Genomic DNA, 21,076 nt, shown 5'->3' with positions numbered 1-21,076 from the left:
GGACAGAGAACTGATCTGTTATCTTTTGTTAGCTTGTCTGGAGAACATACTCATCACAGCCTAACAAACGGCAATATTAGATTAATGAGAAAAAAAAAGTGCATATTCAACAGACATGTTGTTGAATACTCGAATGGAGCCAAAACCACTTAGTAGTTCCACAAACTGTATGGTTACTCTGAAAATATCATTCATGTCCTAACAAGTATGCATGCACATAATAATGCAAAACTGGCACCACTAACTCTAATGTATAATCATTATGAAGTTATTTTTGTTAATGTAAAGACATTTTTCACTACAAAAATATACAGTTGTCACCAAAAATATAGGACTTGTGTGCTTCTTCAATGGCGAGTTGTTCTTAGAAGTGCAGACTGGGTGTGTGTAGGCAGAAAATTATGAGACAAAGATGACTACATTCCTAAACTTCAGATCAGTATAAGGAGAGAGTTCATTTATTGTTCAAAGTGCGTAACTTACAACATTGCAAGTTTCTATTTCATAAGTGCTTCTGTATTTTGTGCTCAGCAGGGCAGTGAAATTTCACTGAACAAATGGCCATTAGATTTCATACAAATGCACAGTCTTCATGTGAAATCCCTTTTCAGGGAATGATGTGCTTTTTGTAACTGGCTTTTATTTTGCAAAATAACAGAATAACCAGTGTAGTGTTTCTCCATCACCAACTACATGTGTCTAAAAACTTACACAAAGTTCAACACACCTACATTTTTATCAATGTATTTGCTTGAATCTGGACAATTCTGAGCTATAGTAAATATGGGCAAAATACTTCTGACCTGATCTGCAAAGGTCAAATAGCACGTCAAATTTTTAATCATGTGAGTATTCTCAACTACATGAATAGTTCCAAATGCTGTTCCAAGATTAAGCATTGGAAGAATCATGACACAGAGCTGAAGGTTGTAAAAGTTACCGTAAAGGAAACATTAGCAAAAAGTGTGTCACTTTGTTGCAGCTGAGGTGTATACATAGTTCTTTTGACAATGAGATTAATGTGTTGCTTTGTTCTTTATCAGGAGTTCAAGGAGCCTGATATTATCTTCCTAGATTTCCCTAATAAACTATTGAGACTTCTCTATTAGTACCCATTTTAAAGGGTATTGAATGCATATTAGGCAAGAGTTTCCAAAAATGTCTATCTTAAACCCAAAGATGATCGAACAAAACACAACTACTACTCAGTTTGTTTATAAGCTCCTAAATCCATTTTGTCTCCTGTGTTTCATTGAGACATGAAAGGCCCCTGTGGCAGCCATACACCTTATGTAAAGGATTCCTGATCTGGGCATAGGACTTCTAGGATGTTTTAATGATATACAGAATAACAGCTGGTAAACTAAATAAGTTACAAAGTACCTTGTAGTCTATCTTGTGCAGTGACAAACCCAGCTTCCAGAGACAACCCTCCTGCCCCATCTGGGCTCCCATGAACAGAACCTCAGGTAAAATAACAAATATAAGAAAATTTGCATTTCCTTTATTATGTGTTTTATGTCAAATAAGCATTGTTTTCTATTTCCTACAAGTATTTGCTTTCTGCAGGTTTGGTTGAATCCTCAGCAATTCCTTACATTGATCAAAGGCAAGAGAAAAGGGTCTCCCCAACTATGAGAGCTGTTTAGCCAAAACTATGATCATCACCTTTCCCCACCTGGCACAACAACACTCTAGGCAGGGAGGAGTATCATGGGAATAAGATAAGATGGATGGTGTTCAATGCCCCCAATTAAACCTCACCAGTATAAGTTTTTACTGCAAATAGATTCAAGAAATGCGAGTGGAGTTGACCCCACAGTATGTACATCCACATGAGGACAAAACAGCTTGTCTATAATGGCAAGGGTAATGAATAGTCACGTAATTCTTGTTGCTCTTAAATGCAGTAATATGGACAAGAAAGTTCACCAATTAATTTTTTGTTTTCAGTAATTTTAATTCTTTATTTAATAAAAGACGCGTTAGTGGATGCTTCTGTGCAGATGCCAATGAGAATTTAGGGATATTATGTTTGTTCCTTCCTTGCTGAAACAAGTCTGTATGTTTGGAAATTAGTTGCTTAAGATCAGAAATTCCAAACTTAATTGGAGTGCAGAAAAGAATGTAAAAAGAAATTAAAAATCCCTAAAAGCATCAAGCATAAAACTCTAACAAATAAACTCAAGGGGAAAAAAATATCTTATTCCTTAAAGAAATATTACTAAAATTCATTAAAAAGGGAAATAAAACCATACACATTTAAATACTTCATGTATTTATATTCCAATGCATAGAAAAATAAAACATATATTGTTTACCCAGCATAATGCTCTCTTTTGCTAGAAAAATATTTAATTTCAAGTATTTCTAATGTGTAATTTGATTCTCTGTTCTTAGCTACGTATCAGTCATGGGATACATTCCATAGTTATGAAGTATTACCTTGAGAGATTTCATGCTTCCAAGCACACAGCCAATTTCTGCCCTGGGATGCAAATGTACAATTCTCTTTGAAGTCTGTAAGGCTCATACTGTACAAAAGCAGAATGTGCTACAGACTGAAACTGAGTTTTTTTCTGTATTAAGAGTTAAATTCTACTCAGTGTTACTTATTTAATTCCATTCCCCTTCAATTTTAATTAGAGGGTTAGAACTGAGTGGAGTTTGGTCTCTCATGCCAACACTTAGTGCAATTAAGTTAAATATAGGTATATCTATACATCATTGTAAACATGGTTTTTATAAAGCTAAGCAACTTCAAATCCATTCTTCTGTGCAACATAACTTATTATTTATAAAACTACTACTAGTGGTATACTATTTAATATAAAAGTGTTAATATAGTTGATACCTATATTCATGTTATTACTTGTGTTTTGCAATACTGCATATCCTAGAAACCTTTCCATTTACACTTTAATTCAAGATACCTGTGTAACTTCAGTACTTGGAATCTTCAAGAACAAAGACATCTAAAAGAACACAGACAGATCCCATCTGTGTTCTGCCGAGTGCACTGAAGCCCAGTTGTGAATACTGTATGCAGGCAAAATGTTCACTTTGCTAAGTGAATAAATATTCATAGTGCATTTATTGTTTTCTGGTATTACTGGGTTTAGTCATATAATTGAAACTATTAAAATTATGAATTAGCAGACAATACAGTTAACAGAGTTTTAGTTAACATGAATTTAGCACATCAAGTCAGTTTAATTAAAAGTCTTGTCTACCTTTGGAAGTTTACCAGAACTACTCTCAAATAACCCCTGATATGGAGGTGAGGGTATGTGAACATATATATGGGAATTTATAATGTTCAGTAATTCCAGAACAGTATTTCCTTATAAATCCCATTATATTTTTAAGTGTAGACAAGCTCAAAATCTTGTTGGCATCAATATTCTCCACCTTTGATAGCTTTTACAGTCTAACATTCCAGTGCGTTTACTTCAGTATCATCAAACGTTTAAGGCTTTGTCCTGGAAAGAAGTAGGAACAGAAGCCTCATGTATGCATTAAAATTGTATCAGATTAAGTTTAAAACATAACAATATTTATAAATAACACTATAAATGAAGGCAATCACATTGCAGAATATGAATAATTTTCCTTGTTCAGGTGGCTTTGAAAGTGATTAAGCTGTTTTGGACAATGGCACTCATTCAAGAAGAAAGCTCTCCTCACTTAAAATTATTTGGGGATAATTATTCTAGAATACCAAATAAATCCTTATACCTGGCCTTCCACCAGCACTCACTGTGCTAGCACTGTGTGCAGTGCTTGCACAGCAATTACCTCTCAAAGATCCCTGCTGTCAGAATAAAGAAACTAGATGCCAAATACCATTCTTAGAGGATCTCTGCACATGAGAGAGATGCGAAATGAAACCATATGCCACAAAACTCTGGGATTTTATCATTTTTTGAGGGATAATGTCACTTATAGAGCTAATTATTAAAAAACAACAAAAAGAAATAAAACCAGAATCTACCAAAAAAGAGACATTAAAGCTAAGCAAAATAAAAAGGATCGTCTCTTGGTCAGATGTGGTTTCAGAATATCATACTCAAAGTGTAAAGTCACTATTTATTATTTGTGACCCCTTCTTCACAAAACTAAAGCTCTTTCTGGGGCTGTGTTGCTCCACAGGGTAGACTATTGACAGAAAAAAACAAGCTCTGTGTTACCCCTTTGTAATATGACCTCCACCACCTCCAAATGCTACAGCACAGCTGAGAGCGATTCTAATGACTTCACAAAAAAATATGAATTTAAATATACAAATCATTCCATCTCAGTTATAGGAACTGAAAATGCTATTCTCTGGTGGTGACTTCAGGACTTCAATCCTCCTCTTGGTACTGCTTTTCCCTCCAAGTGATGTTAATCCAAATAGAAAGCCCACCTCCCTGCTCACCAAAGCAGGCTGGAATGTTATTTCTAGCCCAAACACCGGATCTGCTCAGGCTGCTAGGACTGACCCTAGTCTCTGAGTTGATTAACACTTGACCAGAATAGCGTGCTTGGATACATAAGTGTTCTGGCATTGTACAAACAGCACAAATGAATTAGGAAGACTTCCATATAAGAAAGCATGCCTCTGTATGTGTAAAACTTAAAAGACAGGAAAACATGTTGCTATGAATTCACTCAGAGTTTCACTCTGGCTGATACACTGTATAATGTCAACTGAAGTCTATTTTTCATGCATACTCTTCTAATTTTTTATATTGAGATGGATGTCTTCTCATTATTTTTTTTTCACTGCTTAGCCACTTTTGCCAATAATGACGTTCTGGCTGCCAAGTAGATGCTAACTCCATTTAGTCTTTGCTATACTGTATATTTTCTTGGATCAGATTCATACCAGATCTATTGGGATAAATGAGTTTCTGAACATATAAGATATCAAAAAGAATAGCAACATCATCATCATGTTACTTAAGATGGCGTTCAGGAAGCCCCTGCACTTACTCTTGTTTCAGTGTAACAAGAAAACAGATACGAAATCCATAAGAAATAAAAAGAAATGGTGAAGTCTTAAATTCTGAGGAGTTTACCTCTGAAACTTTATCTACAGTATCACAATATGGCTGTACCAGTTACAAGGCAAAGACAACTGCCAAATTTGCCCCACAAGTACCTTTTGTCCTCTCACAATCTATACAAAAAAAGGCTTTTCCCAGAGGACTTGCCTGTCTGTTCCCCAGAACTCTCCTTTGTTTTTGCAAAAATAACCTTTAATTCTTGGTGAACTTTAGCAATCCCCTAACTGAGTTCTCGCAGAATACTGCCTTCAGTCTCCTTTGTTGGAGATGCAACTCCCCATGGATGGCCTGGCAGCTGGAGGCGTGTTCTTGTGCCATACTCTGGCACACATGCCACAGCCTCTCCACTCAACTGTGCTTTTTCTCCCCCCTGCTCCTTTCTCTCTTATTCTTCTCCCTTATCTGTTTTCTACAGCAATTTCCAATTTTCAAAATTAGTTTTCCTTACATTTTCCCTGTGTCCAGCTTTGTATTTTTCACTTATCTTTTCCTCTTTTCCTATCTCAAATGACAACACAAGGCTCAAGAGACAGGCCTACAGCCAGCTTTTAGGAACCTATTTAACCCACTTTCAGAGATAAGCTCCATGCCAGGAAGGGCAAAGAAAGCAAAGAGGATCCTCCCTGTGGAACCACCTGCCTTCTCTGCAAACCCACTGCTCCCAGGGCCAGCTGCAACAGGTCTCAGTGTAGAAGTAAGGACTAACAGCAGGTAGTTCTTCCAGAGGTGTCTATCATTTCAGTGAAGCCAAGATCATATGAAAATACACAGGCCAGACTACTTCTGTGTTGTTTCCACATTGGTATCCTGAGCCATGCTTTCCTTTCCTCTTTTCTAGATGCTATTCCTATAAGTATCAATTATCAAAAGATTCTCACTAAAACTGTAAAATATTTGTCATTCCCAGATGTGGCTCTCAGCTTTCTGCTCCCAGAAGTCCCAGCTCTGTCTCCTGACATCCTCCAGTCATTAGGCAAGCCAGAGTTGCTCAGAATTGTACAGAACCCTTGATGCCAGTGAGCCTACTTTCTGCTGTCCCCAAAGGATCCAGAGCAAATGGCTCCTGAATCCCGCTTTAAAGGTATAGGCTGGCATGAACAATAGCATGGTATGGCCTGGAGATTTTGCAGCTCATTGCAACTGAAAAAAAGGGGAGCTGTAATGAAACAAATGTGAAAATTAATGTTTATGATTTCTTGGGATAAAATGGAAGTAAGATTCTGGTGCATGATTTTCCTGCACAGCCTAGGTTCTATGGCCATATAAATTAGAGAACACATGGAGCTCAGTGTCAGTGTCAAGAGAAAGACTAAGTTCTTAATTTATGAATAAAAATCACAGCTAGTGCCCACTTTACACAGGAATGCCTTCATTGTACGGACAGCAACCCAGGATACTTTATAAATAATGCACATACATACATCCTTCACCCGACTGCCCAATATCTAGGTTACTTGAAGCACAGGCTATCCTGCAGAGTAGACACCACACTGTTAAGAATCAATGAATAACAATAACAAGGAACTGGAAACTGAACCAACAGTGAATATTTTGTAACAACTGGCAGGTCAATCTAAACTAAACTGCAGGTCCAACACATCTTACAAATGTGTGTATATTCAAGTATTAGCAACCACCACCAGAGCACAGGGATCTGCAGCATCCTCTCTGGATGACAAAAGCAATCAGGTGAGATGCAGCACACTTTCCACCAGTGAGAAAGCTAGAACACAGTTTAGAAGACAACACTCAGATAAATCCCTGTTCCTAAAAAGGTGTGCTATGGAAATGCCAAGAGTTCTGTTGTCCAATATACATGCATTTCTAAACTTCATATAAACATCATTAGAAGAGGAGCCAGCTATACTAACCTTGACAGAGTGGAATAGAGTGTGAGCATTGAAAATGACCCATTATATGAGTTAAAAAAAAAAAAAAAAAGGATTTATTATTCATTTGTTCATTATTCAATTATTCATCTGACATAAAATTCCACTTGGGGTTTTAAAAGACAGAAAGTGGTAGCAGATATAAAATATGCATAGTTGTTTTTCTGCCTCTTTCGGGGGCAATATGCAGAGAAAAATTCTGTTATTCTTCTGTCATTTTTAACCATGGGCTGGGTTTTTTTTGTTACTTCTCCCAGAAAGATGCATGGCTACTTAGTTTCTTAGATGCTGGAGAACACTCCTCCCTAGTCTCAGGCCCTCAACTAAGTAAAAGTCCAAGAATAGCATTTAAAACCAATAAGTGCAGAAACACCCCCAGTCCACAAATACCTCTTCATTTCTTCCAAATCCTATCTTTTCGTGGAACTCTTCACTTTTATTTATGTTCAAACAGCTGTCACCATCAAGGTAAACACTCTAGGATAAAGAAGCAAATAAAGAAGTCTTCAATTAGGTAATTTCTGCTCTGTGATAATGATTTGGAGTGATAACACTGCTGTCTCTGCAACCTTCTGACCACCAGGAAGTCATCTTAAGGCCAGCTTAACCCTGTCTTAGATCCCTAAATATATATTCTGGCACTTAACAAGAAATCCAGTTTTCAGAATTGATGAAGAGCCATGATCACGATTCAGTTAACAGTGCAAAAATGAACTGACCATTTGGTGGGGTTTACATTATAGAATCATAGAATAGTTAGGGTTGGAAAGGACCTTAAGATCATCCAGTTCCAACCCCCTGCCATGGGCAGGGAAACCTCACACTAAACCATGTCACCCAAAGCTCTACTTAACCTGGCCTTGAACACCGCCAGGGATGAAATATTCACAACTTCCTTGGGCAACCCATTCCAGTGCCTCACCACCCTAACAGTAAAGAATTTCTTCCTTATATCCAATCTAAACTTCCCCCAAGTTTTAACCCATTACACCTTGTCCTATCACTACAGTCCCTAATGAAGTGTCCTTCCCCAGCATCCTTATAGCCTCTCTTCAGATATTGGAAGGCTGCTATGAGGTCTCCACGCAGCCTTCTTTTCTCCAGGCTGAACAGCCCCAACTTTCTCAGCCTGTCTTCATACAGGAGGTGCTCCAGTCCCCTGATCATCCTCGTGGTCGTCCTCTGGATTTTTCCTCATCATCAATCTGGCTGACAACTACAGCCATGACTTTTTTATTGCTTGGTGTTTTTTTAAGATCTAATAGAAACAGCATCTTTAAGATTAACTTGAGGGTTTGAGAACATGAGAGCTTCCTATTATTATACCTGCCATTGAAAATCCTTAGAAAAGATGTGGGAGTGAGTATATAAAAGACACTGGAAAGAAGTGCTAATAAAAGCAGAGCAGGCTAAAGAAGCTGGGTGGGTGGGTTTGGAGGCCCTTCATATATCCATAGCTTCTGCAGCTGATGGATTTACAGTAATTTGGAATAAAAGTCACTTGAAGCAGAACTGTCAGTGAAGAGCAACAGTATCATGTTAATTCTTCCCATTTTTACTACTAGAAAGTCAGAACACTGTCTTCCTCAGTACTCTGCTATTCTTCTGAATAATGTCTACTTGGAAAGAAACAAGATTAAATTTGGGGTTATTGTTTTATTTCATTTTTAATCCATGTCCAAGACAAACACTTATCAACAAATGCAGATTTGATGCAGGAGCAAGAAATGTCAGTCTAAAGAGTGGTTTGGTACGAGAATATATACATGTTTGTCATGATTTACAGCATAGTCTTGTAGCACTATGATGTTCTGCCAGGAGAAATGAACAGACAAACCTAAACTTCACATTTCAAGCAGCTTAAAGAAGATATTTGCTAAAATGGGATAAGGGAATTTGCATGATGGAGAGATTACTGAAATATCATTTGCATGTTTGTAGAATGCATGTTCTATTAAATAGGAAAAGGGAATTCCATGAATACCCTTCCTTTCCAAATACCTTATCACAGCATACAATGATGAAACACAGAAGGAATAGTAGCAGTTATTTCAGGGCCTCCCTCACAGAATCACACAGTAGTTTGGAAAGGATGTCTGGAGGTCATCTAGTACAACTTCCCTCTTGGAGCAGGTTCAACTAGACCAGGTTGTTCAGGACCTTGTCCAGTTGTGTTTTGTCTCTCTCCAAGAGATTCCAGACCCTCTCTTGGCACCTGTCCACACTCTTGGCCACCCTTATGGGAAAAAAAATTTATAAATCCGCACATCTAATTACAACTTTCTCAGGTCACAACTTGTGCCCACTGTGTTGCATCCTACTGCCTATTCCCTCCTGGGACAAAACTAGTGCATCTGTAGACAAGGGAAGAGCAGTGAATGTCATTCACATTGATTTTAGCAAGGGCTTTGTGTCCCACTACATTATTGGACCCAAGGTAAAGACATGATAGTCTGGACAAGTGGACTAGACTGGAATGAAACTAACAGGATGGCCACACAATAATGGGTTATACTTTACCTGGAGACCAGCACCAAGGGGAGCACTAAAAGAGTCTATCCTGGGACTGCACGTTCAACATACTCGTATCAGAGAAGTGCGAAGTTCCACACCTGGAAAGGAATAGTCCCTTGCAATGACATAGGCTGGGAACTGACTGGCTGGGAACAGCTCTGCTGGAACAGCCGTGGGGAGTTATGGCAGATAGCAAGCGGAGTATGAGCCATCAGCATGCTCTGGCAGTAAGGTGTGCCTCCTGGGCTGTATTTGGTGAGGGAAGTGTGTATCCCCATATTTAATAGACCGCATGCAGAATACTACATGCAGCTTTGGGCCTCCAGTAAAAGAAGTCATTAATAAGCTGGAGTAAGTTCAGTGGAGGAACACCAAGATGGCTGGGGGCTGGATCACACGCTCTGTGAAAAGCTGAAGGAACTGGGCTTCTTCAGTTTGGAGAAGGCTTTGGTGGGACTTACTAGCAGCTTTCCATTTGTAGAATGGAAACCTTTAAGGAGGTTATCAGGGAGAAGGAGCCAGTTTCTTACAGTGGTACATGGTGTGACAATGAGTCAATGAGCATAAACTGAAACAAGAGAGCTTCAAACTGGAAATAAGGAGATAAAAAAAGACAACCACCATGAGGACAGCCAGCACTGGAACAGGTTGTGCAGACAGACTGTGCGCCTCCACCCTTGGAGGCTTTCAAGACCCAGACTGGCTAAGGCCCTGAGCAACCTGGTCTGATCTTCTAGATGACCTTGCTTTGAGCACAAAGTTGGATTAGAATGCTCCTAAAGTCCCTTCCAGCTGGAATTATCTTGTGAACCTATTCTGGTGCACCTCCAAGAAGTGTCTGGCTCCACCTTGTCTATACATTCTCATTCAATAGATTTACACATCAATCAGATCTCCCCTTAGCCTTCTATTCTTAAAGTTAAATAAAGCCATTTGTAAGGACCTGGGGATAAAACAGGGAAATACACATATTCATCAGAGGAGGGGAAAAAACTCACACAAAGTACAGATATGGAAAGAGCAGAGAACAAACTAAGCATACTGGGGATAAAATCCTCATAAAAGGCATAAGCAGAGAGAATAGTGAATAGGGAAAAGGAATTTGGGACTAAGAAACTGCTTCTATTATTCAAGATCTCTGTGTTCAGGGAAACTGCTCCTTGTCAATAATTCAGCTGTATCAAAGAAGCAACTAAGTATCACCATTTTTTCCTTCTACCTGGAACAATAAGAATCTGAATATTTGGCTGACTGGTTGGGTCAAAACAAGTAAGACGCATTCTGGAGTCCGACCCTGTTAACAGAGATGCTTCCCCCTCTAAAATGTCCCCATGTATTCTTCTCCCCTTAACAGGCAGTTGTCACAATCAAATGGTCGCTAATCAGAAAAGCTATCCAGAGGAAACCAGAAGGTCACAGCCACTTTACATGAAATTCGAAGTTTGTATCATAACCCCTTCTTAAATGTTTTTTCTAGGAGACAGACTGTTTTAGCTAGTACTTTTCCAAATGAGTCAGTAACACCCTTGTGTTAATTCTGCAGCTGCTGCTAATTTGAAGTGCCAGCCTTCTCCCCTCTCTCCCCAGAATGAAATAAAATATCAATGTTGCACTGTGCTGAAAATGGAAAGTTAGATGTAACACTACGCTACAAGGCCACTAGAAGTCACATTTACATTTGATTCTTTCTTTCCTCCCAGGCCTATACCTAACTTAAGCCCTCTCAGCAATTTACTTCACACTCTCTTCCATGCTTATTGGTTGTAAGAATGAAAGAGAGACTCAAGTGGGTTTTAAACACTTCGTGCACCAACATCTAAAACAAAACAGGGAAAGAAAATAAAGTCACAGAAAAATTATGCTAGCAGTTATCTGCACATATATGCAACCAACAGCTTTTGGTAACCTAAGAGCTCTGTTGTATCTTCCTTTGGGTTGGATCTTTGGCCCATTTGGCCAAGGACTTGGAAAGCCTTTTACTTAGACAAGTTAAGCCCCACCATATTGTTGTACAAAAGTGAGACCCAAGAGGGTGTACTTCTCTCAGAGACAGCTTTACCCATAGCTATGCATGTCAAACTCTCAATACAGCTCAGTTGTTCCACTATAAAAATGTATTGCAGTTGGGGTTTTGGGGTTCATTTTCAGCCAAGACTGGTTTCTTGATTCAGCTCACTGACTGATCATACGAATGCTAGTGCCAGCACAGGGCAAGGGACAGGAACGAGTTGCTGAGGGGCAATGGGGAAAGACAAGATGGCCCTTTTTGGCTGCTGTACATAGTTATGTAAAATTAAAGTGATTATGTAGCTATGGCCTGAGGGATAGAAGAGGTCACAGATACTACCACAGCCTATAAACTGCTATAGGAATTATGTGTTGCCAAGAGACAAGCAAGGGAATTCAGTTCTTAACCTGCAGCAAAACCCACAAAGTGGAGCCCATTCACTCTACCTCTCTACAGCAGATCAATACTTTCCTCTCAGTGCACAAAAGCCACACAGAACATTCCAGGATGCATTTTGCATCAACAAGCTCTGTTTATCTCCCTGGAATGACTCTGAAACACTTTTCACCAGCCTGAGGTGTATGCTGAGATTTCAGAAATTTTGCTCTGATGTGTTTTGCAATGTTTGCTTTACGTCAGAGCAGTTAAGACTGTGTATTCTTATGGTCTCACATCATGAACAGAGCACTGTGGCTTCAAAAACTACCAAGAAACAAGTGAACCACAGTACCTGATTATGCTCATGTCCAAGCTCTTCATCTTCCTCGATTCTGAGATCATGTAATTCAGCTAGAACTTAATGGAATTACATTTAAATGCAGGACTCAGTATTTTCAGCTGAGGAAGACTAAGAGAATCATGAAGTCAGATAATTAATTATCACCTATTAGCTACAATAAGTATGACCTGAACCTGTTGTGTGCTTGTGTTTGGACTGAAATTAATTGAACTCAGACGAACAGATTTTTATCAGCATGTTTGTGCAACACTTCTCACTTCTTCAACAAAGCAGGTGATTTTCCAGCTGAAATAGATGTGATCAGTACTTTGCACAGGTCATAGAAAGTCCATACAATACAACAAAAATGAATATATAATTTGTGGCATATTTTTGGCTAAATCTGAGCAAGTATCTTCAAAGGACTATTTCTTACACCAAAAGCATAACTTAATGAAAAACAATTTATTCTTTAAACCACTGCTATTCGTTCTTGATTATGACAACTTGGAAGACTGAAACTTAAATCTGTAACTGTATCAAGCTGTATTTTCCAGACTATTACTACACCTTTGTTCAAACTTGCTATCACAATCAATTGTCCTTCATTAGGAGCACTAGATTAGTAGCATCAATTACCTTTCTGAGTAAGACAGATGTACCTACTATCCACACTGACAGCTCAAACTGCTGGGCAACTTAAAAAATGTATACCAGGTGGGGGTTTGATGTATATCCCAAATAGATAAGTTTATGAAAGGTATTGTTTATAGAAAAGTAGACTTAGAAAACCATGCTTTGGTACACGTCATTCTCCATTGGAAAATTTCAATGTTTTTGCCTATCTCTTCCTTGATCCTTCAACACTAAGTGGAAGCTCACAAATTTACTCTCAGGAGATTTCATCCTTGACACCTGAAGCTTTATGTGCTAACTAGAAGCAAAGTATTGTGAAGCACAGGGTTCATGTTACAAAGAAGGTTAGATTCTAAACAGCATGCTCAGCTCTGGTTTAAAAGTAATGAGAAGAAACTACACTCATTACCAAGGGTAACAGCTGAGCCGAGAAAGAAAACATACTTTAAAGAACTATTTTATTCAAATAAAATTGACTTCTCCCCCCACAAGCTTATTGCACACCTTTCATGACTGCCTTGGGAGCTTGTGTTGAAGGCAAAGCTAGAAAATACACCAGTACACATCAGACATTCTGGTCTCTTACAGTTGTTGCCTACCTACTGGATATAAAGTTCATAGACATGGTTTTGGAGCATGCCAGGTACCCAGAGGGGGGGTTAACCATCAAACACAAAAGGAAAACAGCACTAAATAAGTTTTTCGAGCCTTTTTCAAGTCATATATTGGTTTATAACTTTTCGGAAAGTCAGTCCCATAAGACTATCAGACTTGGAATCTGACTCATACATCAGCAGTAAAGTTACTACTGAATCAAGGAGAGGGACCAAGATTTTGTTGACATTTGTTAAATGAGGCCAATCACGCAGTATCAAATTAAGCCCCGAGCACAGTGCACTCTAGGGATGAGCTTAGTTTCAAACTTCTAGAAATTGCAAAGCTAATAAGAACCTGCCATTTCTACCATTAATGTGGTGGGAGAAATATTTTTCACTTTGCCATTTACGAATCCAGTCTCCAGTGCATATATATCATCCCGCTCTCTAAGGCAGTGAATTAAGGGAGGAAAGTTACAGCATCTTAAAAACTCTTTTTAAAACATTCCCTAGAAGAAAAATAAAAATCTGCAAATCTTATGGATGCCACTGCTACTTCTCCTATATTCCAGCCCCCATCACACAATCTATATGTCGCACTGCCTAACCTTTGCTCTTCCGAAGTGAAGATTATGAATATCATGTCATTGCAGATCACCCCCAGATTAAGCATGGTCATCATAACAGAAGCGTGAATCAAGTTTCTAGTAAATAAAATGTTGCTCATCTGAAATCAAAGGTAAAACTCATGTTGTCTTGAATTAAGCCAGTCTTGAAGATGATGTTGTGAAGTGTTCCTGCATTTCCTGTATCTTTATCAGAGTTATTCAGACAGTCACAATGATGTACATTAACGTATGTGACACATTAACATACATCCTTCTTGATCCTGCCTAACAATGCAGTGGTTCCAGTGTGGAATATCTAGAATTAAACCTTCCTGAAATCACTACTATTAAAAACATATCTGGTTACATTCTGCTTCTAATGTGTATTTGCCCATGGGGCTAATCTGACATTACTTCTGAAGAGAGACCCTGATACAGGGTAATTCAAAACTGGAGTAATTCAAAGGCAAGGATGATGAACATTTGCAGAGCTTTGTATGAGATTCACTTGACCCATTTCTAGAAAGGCTTCACCTTTTGCATATACAAGAATGATTCTAGCAACAGTTTCTAGAAATACTGTCTGAAGGACATATTTCTAGTTCGTACCAAGCCACCTCAACTAAGCATCAAAAGTTAAAAGAAGCTGTAACTGCGACAAGGATAGAGATGCCCACACAAAGTAAGCTAGCTGGAACCTCTACATAAAACAATCACTGTGACCAGTGACAAAATGTCACTTGTCTCTCTGAAGTATGATACAGGCGCTTCCACTTTTGGACTGGGATGGTTGGAAGAAGAGAAAATACTCTTCCTGGGGAACATTTAACATTCTCCATATTTTACATCCCCTGAGATTGTTTTCTAGAGCCAGAGGGATCACCTCACCACCAGCACGCTCAATCTTTTCTTGAAATTGCTAGCTTTTACACTTCTTTCTTTTACACTTTCACAATCTGGTACACTTTTTGAAGGAATTCTTTGTAAGTTGCATAATAAAATCCCAGCCTGCCCAGAATGGAAGAGAATACATTCAAGAGGCTGAAGGGCTAACAGGATCTCAAGATCAGGTAACTGATGGATTTCTAAGCCTAGTCAAGAACAAGCAGGATCACAATTATGGACACTACCACTTCCTATAATAAGATATTTCTATCCGACCTCATAAACACACACTTTGTGTTACTGTAAACTCGTCTTTTACTATGCACAGATTTTGCAGTCACAGTGCATGCAGAATAAATCTAACTAAACTGATTAGAATTAGTAATTGCATATGCTGATTGAAATCAGGTTGTAAGCTAGGATCACTTTTTAAAGGGTAGCAGACCTGTGCTTGGCATAGAATTCAGTGAGTAAAGGTTTTCATTAGCAGGAAACCATTAGAGGGTCTTACCACTTCTGCATTAGAAACATCTACACCAGAACGTTCTTCATTCAGTCTGTGAACTTCAAACACTGACACTAAGCTGCATCTCTTAATATGAAAAGTTCCATATCTGCTTTGTTTCATCCTACAGTAAGTTCCCTGCTAACTGATTTCCTACTCCGTTGCCATCAATAGGCATGGATAAAAATTAAATGTTCACATTTTAAAATTCTCTGTCAACAGCCTGAAAGAAGTTTGTGACACATAGAACCTGCCTGCAAGTTTACATCAGTCGACAGTCCTGCCTACAAACCTACACAAACTGCTAGAAATATTAGTGCTTTTCATAGCTGCCAGGGCACTAATTCTGCAGCTACCAAATTATACAGCTGGAAGCCCACTCTAAGATAATTTAACAAGATTCACATGATTTCATTTCTTCTGAGTGGTTGTTAGCCAATACTGAACAAAAGAAACAGAACAGAATTCAAATACCACATAAAGATGACCTATGACTATTAAATGCTTGCACTTTAAATAAACCATGTTATCTGCAGGGAATGTTGTCATTTTCTACTATATCTCTCTTACACAAAGACCTTTCCTTTACAAAACACAAGCCTATCAATAAAATTAATCATATTGTTGCATATCTCCTTGTTGTCCAAGGGAAAATCCAGTAATACCGCTAGCATCACAATTTATTTGTAAATCATTGTGTGCATCATGTCACTAAATTCCATTCGATATTTTAGTAAAGGAAACTAAAACATAAATTCAGCTCTATTTCTTCCTTGACCAAAGCAAACAGACTGTGGACTAGAGATGCACATACACATTTATATTTGCTTATGAGTACCCTGCCTTGTTAAATGTTACAATACTTTCCCTGGCACAGTCAGATTTTACTCCTGATCAGAAGGGCCTTAGAGCACTACTAAAACACATACAATCTTAACTAACATAGTCTTCTAAAATGTTGAAATACAAAATCATTTCATTACAAATAAACTATTAAGGAAGGAAATGATACACAACTGAGTTGAAATGTTAAGGAAATATTATTAAAGAAAGTATCTAAACCTTCAGAAACAGCCATTGAACTTGAAAAATATTTTGATGGTCTCTGACATGCCATACAATGCTGCAATACAGGAACTGTCCCAAAACATACATTCATTAGCAAACACAAAAATCTAACAGATATGTCAAACATATCATTTACTGAAGTAAAAACCGTGGCAGTCCCAAAAATGCAGGTTTTACATGCTTCAATTTGAAACTATTTTCATTGCTATAATGATCTTTCATATTAAAAGCCTCACACCTTCTTCCAATGTTTATTTTGTTTGTTTCATTTCAGTCCGTATTTTCACTAATCTCTTTTGATGCTGAGCTCCCTAAGATTAGGGGGACAGAGGTGCTGAATCACAGCAAATGTTTGTATTTCCTCCCAGAATATATGACTGAACCAGCTTGAATGCTTCACGAATAAGATTGTGAAGATCATAACAGGCAAACGCAAAATCTGTTTTTACAATCTATACCATATTTTGCAGCAATTAAAATAGTTGACCACATCAACACTTTAACCCAAAGATCCATTAGGAATGCATGCAATTTCTAATGAGGATTTTTGAGCTCTCTACAGAAATATACATCTTCAGGCAATGCCTGTCATCTCCTAATTATCAATTTGCAGTTTATTAGTCAGCAGATTTTCCATCATTATTTAAATAAGGATAAGATGGGATACAAAACTTCCAGTTTCAAAATCTAGTTTCAAAACCATCTCCCAGTATAACCATTACCCACCATATACTGAGCTACTCAATTCTAATATCATTTGTCTTTAACAAAACCCAAAGGTTTCTCCAGAATTACTGAAATAGCTCATGTACTGCAGAACGGGTTCTTTTAGGGCCCAAAGGACAAAACAGCTGAAAAGTATGAATCAAATTAATTTTTCTATATGTTCTAAGAGGATCAACAGTGAGAAGATTGCTTATATCACTGAAATCTGCATACCTGAATATTGAAACCCACTGTTCCTTTTATCTATACCAAGGGGCCACCTTTTATTTCTTTTATTTCTCTTATAAAATCAATCTCTCTGGAAACAGGGAACTTTCACTGGATCCCAGATATTTGATTTCATGTGTGTAGGTCAAATGGCTGTGTGTGCTCTGCTGAAACACAGTAATGTAATTTCTGGCTGTATAATTTTATAGCAAATACTGCAAGATGTTTTGAAGATGTCACTGACTGTAATACAAATCAATATTAAATTATCTGTACAGGAAACATTTTCAAAGGATGGTCCATCAAGCTTTCTCATAGGATCATAGATTTCTAGGATCATACTTTAATAACTACAGTAAGCTATTACAGTTCATCTCCTTCTTCAATTATTTACAGGTCAAAAAAGCCAAGTGACATTGCTTTATATATATTCAATGTTATGCAGTTGGTTCATTACTTACTAATGCCACACAATATCATGAAGGTACAAGCTTTTAAACAAAGACATTTTTTTCAATTGAGAATATTTATATAGTTATACAGCTACGTGATGCAAAAGGCTGTCCTTCAGGCACTCTACCTTTCTTTAAAACAATGCATTAAAAGTATACATCTAAACAGTACTGAAGTGATTACTCTGCCACATAATCTTTAGATGGCTACAGACTGTGCTATTTAGCCTGATGTTAATTACACATTTAAGAGATTTGTCATTTCAAATCACCTAAAGACCTTCATCATATTTTTATCCATTTCTGTCTACAGGAAAGCACATTTCAAAGTCTCCTCATTGCTGACTTCACGTCTAACTGAATTTAGTTTTAAGCCAAGCAGTATAAATGACATTTCACAATATAGCAACACAGAACACAATAAGATCCTAATGAGGGTGCAGATAAAGAGAAGGGAAATCTTGTCCTGTCATTGTCACACAGGCAGGACACTTCAATAGCAAAAAAAAAGAGGAAAAAGAAGACAAGCTACCAAACCCCACATACACACCACGGTTATAACCCCTAGAAAAGTTCACACATTGAAGCCTCATATGGGTCTGTTTTGATTTGTGAGGAGTGACACTGGTGGTTGGAGAGGCTTATGCTAAATGTTCCAGACAGCTGATGCAACCACCTCTGCATCTGCCAGTTTGCAGCATGATGCTGCTTGAGCGGTGGGGCTGGCTGCCCTCACAGAAGGAGAAAGGAGAGAAGAAAAGGTGTGGACCCCCCACCACAAGCACTACGAACACCAATTTGCCTGCAAACGCCAGCCACCCTTGTACAACATTAGCCGTCGGGCGCTGGACCCTTAATCCAGTTTGCAAACTGCGAGGTGGCAGCTCACAAAGCTCAAACTCCACAGACAATGCGTGTCCATCCGAATCCGGGAGCCTCCTCAGCGTCCGTATTTAAGCGGAATCACGGCCATCCGCCCCCAGCAGTCAGCCCGCCCTGCCCCCCCCGGGTTGTCAGCGCTACCCCGATACGGCTCTCGGCCTGGACCCGCCACCCCAGTTCGGGCCGCTGCGCTGCGCCCGGGGAGGGCGGCAGGAGCGGGGCCGCGGGCTCGCCGAGCTGCGCTTTGCAGTGGGGTGGCCGGGGACGTGGTGGGGAAGGAGGAGATACACTGCGAGCCCTCGGGAGGAGGAGGAGGAGGGCCCGCCGGAGGGAGGGGGAGGCGAGAGGGAAGGAGACGGGTCGGAGACGGCACAGTCGGGAGCAAGGGAAAGGGTGGGAGCCCGGCGGGGAGCAAGGCGGCCCGGGGGCGCCCGGCGTCTCTCCCAGGGCGGCGGCGGGCGGCAGGAACGGGCTGCCGGCTCTTTCCTGTCTCCGTCCTCCGGTGCAACCTGACGGCCTCCCCGTGGCCGTGCCTCTCTCCCAGGAGCCCCGGTCCGGGCTCGGCCCCGGCCAGCCGCCCTGGAGCAGGGCCAGCCTCGCACCCGTCGCGCCGCGCCGCCCGGCGTGCCGTACCCTACCTTCGCCTGCAGATACTGGGGGTAGTAGTAGGTGGTGTACTGGGGGTACATCTGCTGTTTCCACACTTTGCCCATGAAGCTGGAAATGTAGCCTGCAGTGCAGGGATGGGGGGGCACTTTGGGGGGCTCCGGCCGCCTCTCCGTTTCTCTCTCCCTCCTGTCTCTTCCTCTCCGGCGGCGGCTGCTGCTCCTCGGCCGAGCGCAGACCTTCCTCCTCCTCCACCCAAAAGCCACAGCGGAGCGGCGGCCGCGGGGGCAGGCACTCTCGCTCTCTCCCCGGGAGTTCCTGCCAAGTCCCCGCCCGGCCGGGGCCGAGCAGCAGCAGCAGCAGCAGCAGCAGCAGCGGCGGGCCGGCTGGCGGAGCGGCGGCGCTGGTAGCGCTCGGGGCCGGCGCGGCGGCGGTGCCAGGCGGCGGGGCAGGGCTGGCGTAGGGAAGGAGGGAGGAGGGAGGCAGAGAAGGAGGGAGAGAGGGGCGAGGGGCGGCGCTTGGCCCCGCTCAGCGCCCGCGTTGAGAGCCCCGGCCCGGGCCCGGCGGCCGGGCAAACCCTGCGGGCAGGGGGAGCCTCTCTGCAGCGGGCAGCGAGCGGCGCCCCGCGGCCCAGGGGCCGCTTCAGCGCCGGGGAGCCTGCCGTGCCCGGCCGGGAGCGGAGCGGGGCTCCACTTTCGGCAGCAGGAGGAGGGCTGCAGTGGTCTCATCGGCACAGGGCTCGGCTCTGACCTAATTAACCGGGTTGCGCTTTGTTACCGCCTCTGCTCTTTGTGCATCTCGTTGCCGAGCAGTGGTGTGAGGCGCAGGCTTTAGGGGAGAACTGGATACAATTTTCGAACAACTACATTTGGCTTCGGTTCTGCCTGGCGGTAGAAGGTCCATTTATGTGCTGGGAGCAGAAGGGACTGCAGCGCTAGAATGAGTTTAGAGAACAGCAACCGCAAAACCAGACCAAATTCTCTGTCTGGCCCATCGTGCATCCTTCAATTTGTACTTTCGCCAGCGGTGCCGAGTACACTTAATTCTCAAACAGGAAATGTTTCAGTTCTAGTCGACAGTAGTTACTTTTATTTTTTTCACTTGAGTCTTTTCCCTCTGAAAGATAATTTCCCCAATGTTAAAAGCAGGGACCAGCAGCACGCTATAACCCACTGTTATTTGTTAAAAAAACCCACTTTGTCCAGTTGGTTTATTTCTGACAAATGTCTCTTTCTGACCCAAAGAAAAAGTGATTCTCAAGGCTATTAAGCAGATGCTCCTTCTTTGTCACACGAATCACAACCATTTTTGTCTCGCAGCACTGTTTTATTAATAAAACATATATGTGGGGTCCATCCAAACTCCTGAGTGCATTGGCATCAGCCAGGCTAAATGTGATAATAGTGGGAAGAAAGATTAAAAAACCTTATGGATTTACAAGCATCCCAGCGCAATAGCAAAGGCAGCTTTTGTGCAGTCGTGAACCTCTGGTGCAGGCAGAGCAATGAGAAGTAACTGCAGATATTCCACCAAATTCCAGCTGAGCAAAGAACAATTATGCAAATGCCAGTGCAGCTCTCCTGCTAGCCATTCAGATTACTTCACATGCTTTTTGCAGGGAAGCCATTTGTACACACTTTATGGTCCACACAGATATATAAAAGACTAGTTGCATCTTTCAGAGACATCCTTTTCTCAAAGAAAGAGGCATGGGAGCTTTTGAGT

At 40.7% G+C, this 21,076-nt stretch overlaps 1 protein-coding gene across 3 annotated transcripts in view; it reads right to left on the bottom strand.

Annotated features, from left to right (window-relative positions):
* RBMS1 (RNA binding motif single stranded interacting protein 1) overlaps positions 1-19,716 on the bottom strand; it is a 150,730-nt gene extending 131,014 nt beyond the window's left edge. For 2 of the 3 annotated variants that reach the window (XM_005152657.3, XM_005152658.3), the window contains exon 1: positions 19,384-19,715. In XM_005152657.3, coding sequence (XP_005152714.1) covers positions 19,384-19,458 — 75 coding nt within the window. In that variant the 5' untranslated portion in view covers positions 19,459-19,715. Of the gene's footprint in view, positions 1-19,383 lie in introns of all 3 variants that reach the window. The other variant, XM_031052086.2, reaches the window with a different exon arrangement.
* Positions 19,717-21,076: the final 1,360 nt, after the last annotated feature.

This window comes from Melopsittacus undulatus, chromosome 8 (genome assembly GCF_012275295.1).
Source record: "Melopsittacus undulatus isolate bMelUnd1 chromosome 8, bMelUnd1.mat.Z, whole genome shotgun sequence".
Classification (NCBI taxonomy): Eukaryota; Metazoa; Chordata; class Aves; order Psittaciformes; family Psittaculidae; genus Melopsittacus; species Melopsittacus undulatus.
This window is presented reverse-complemented; position numbering and strand designations above follow the sequence as displayed.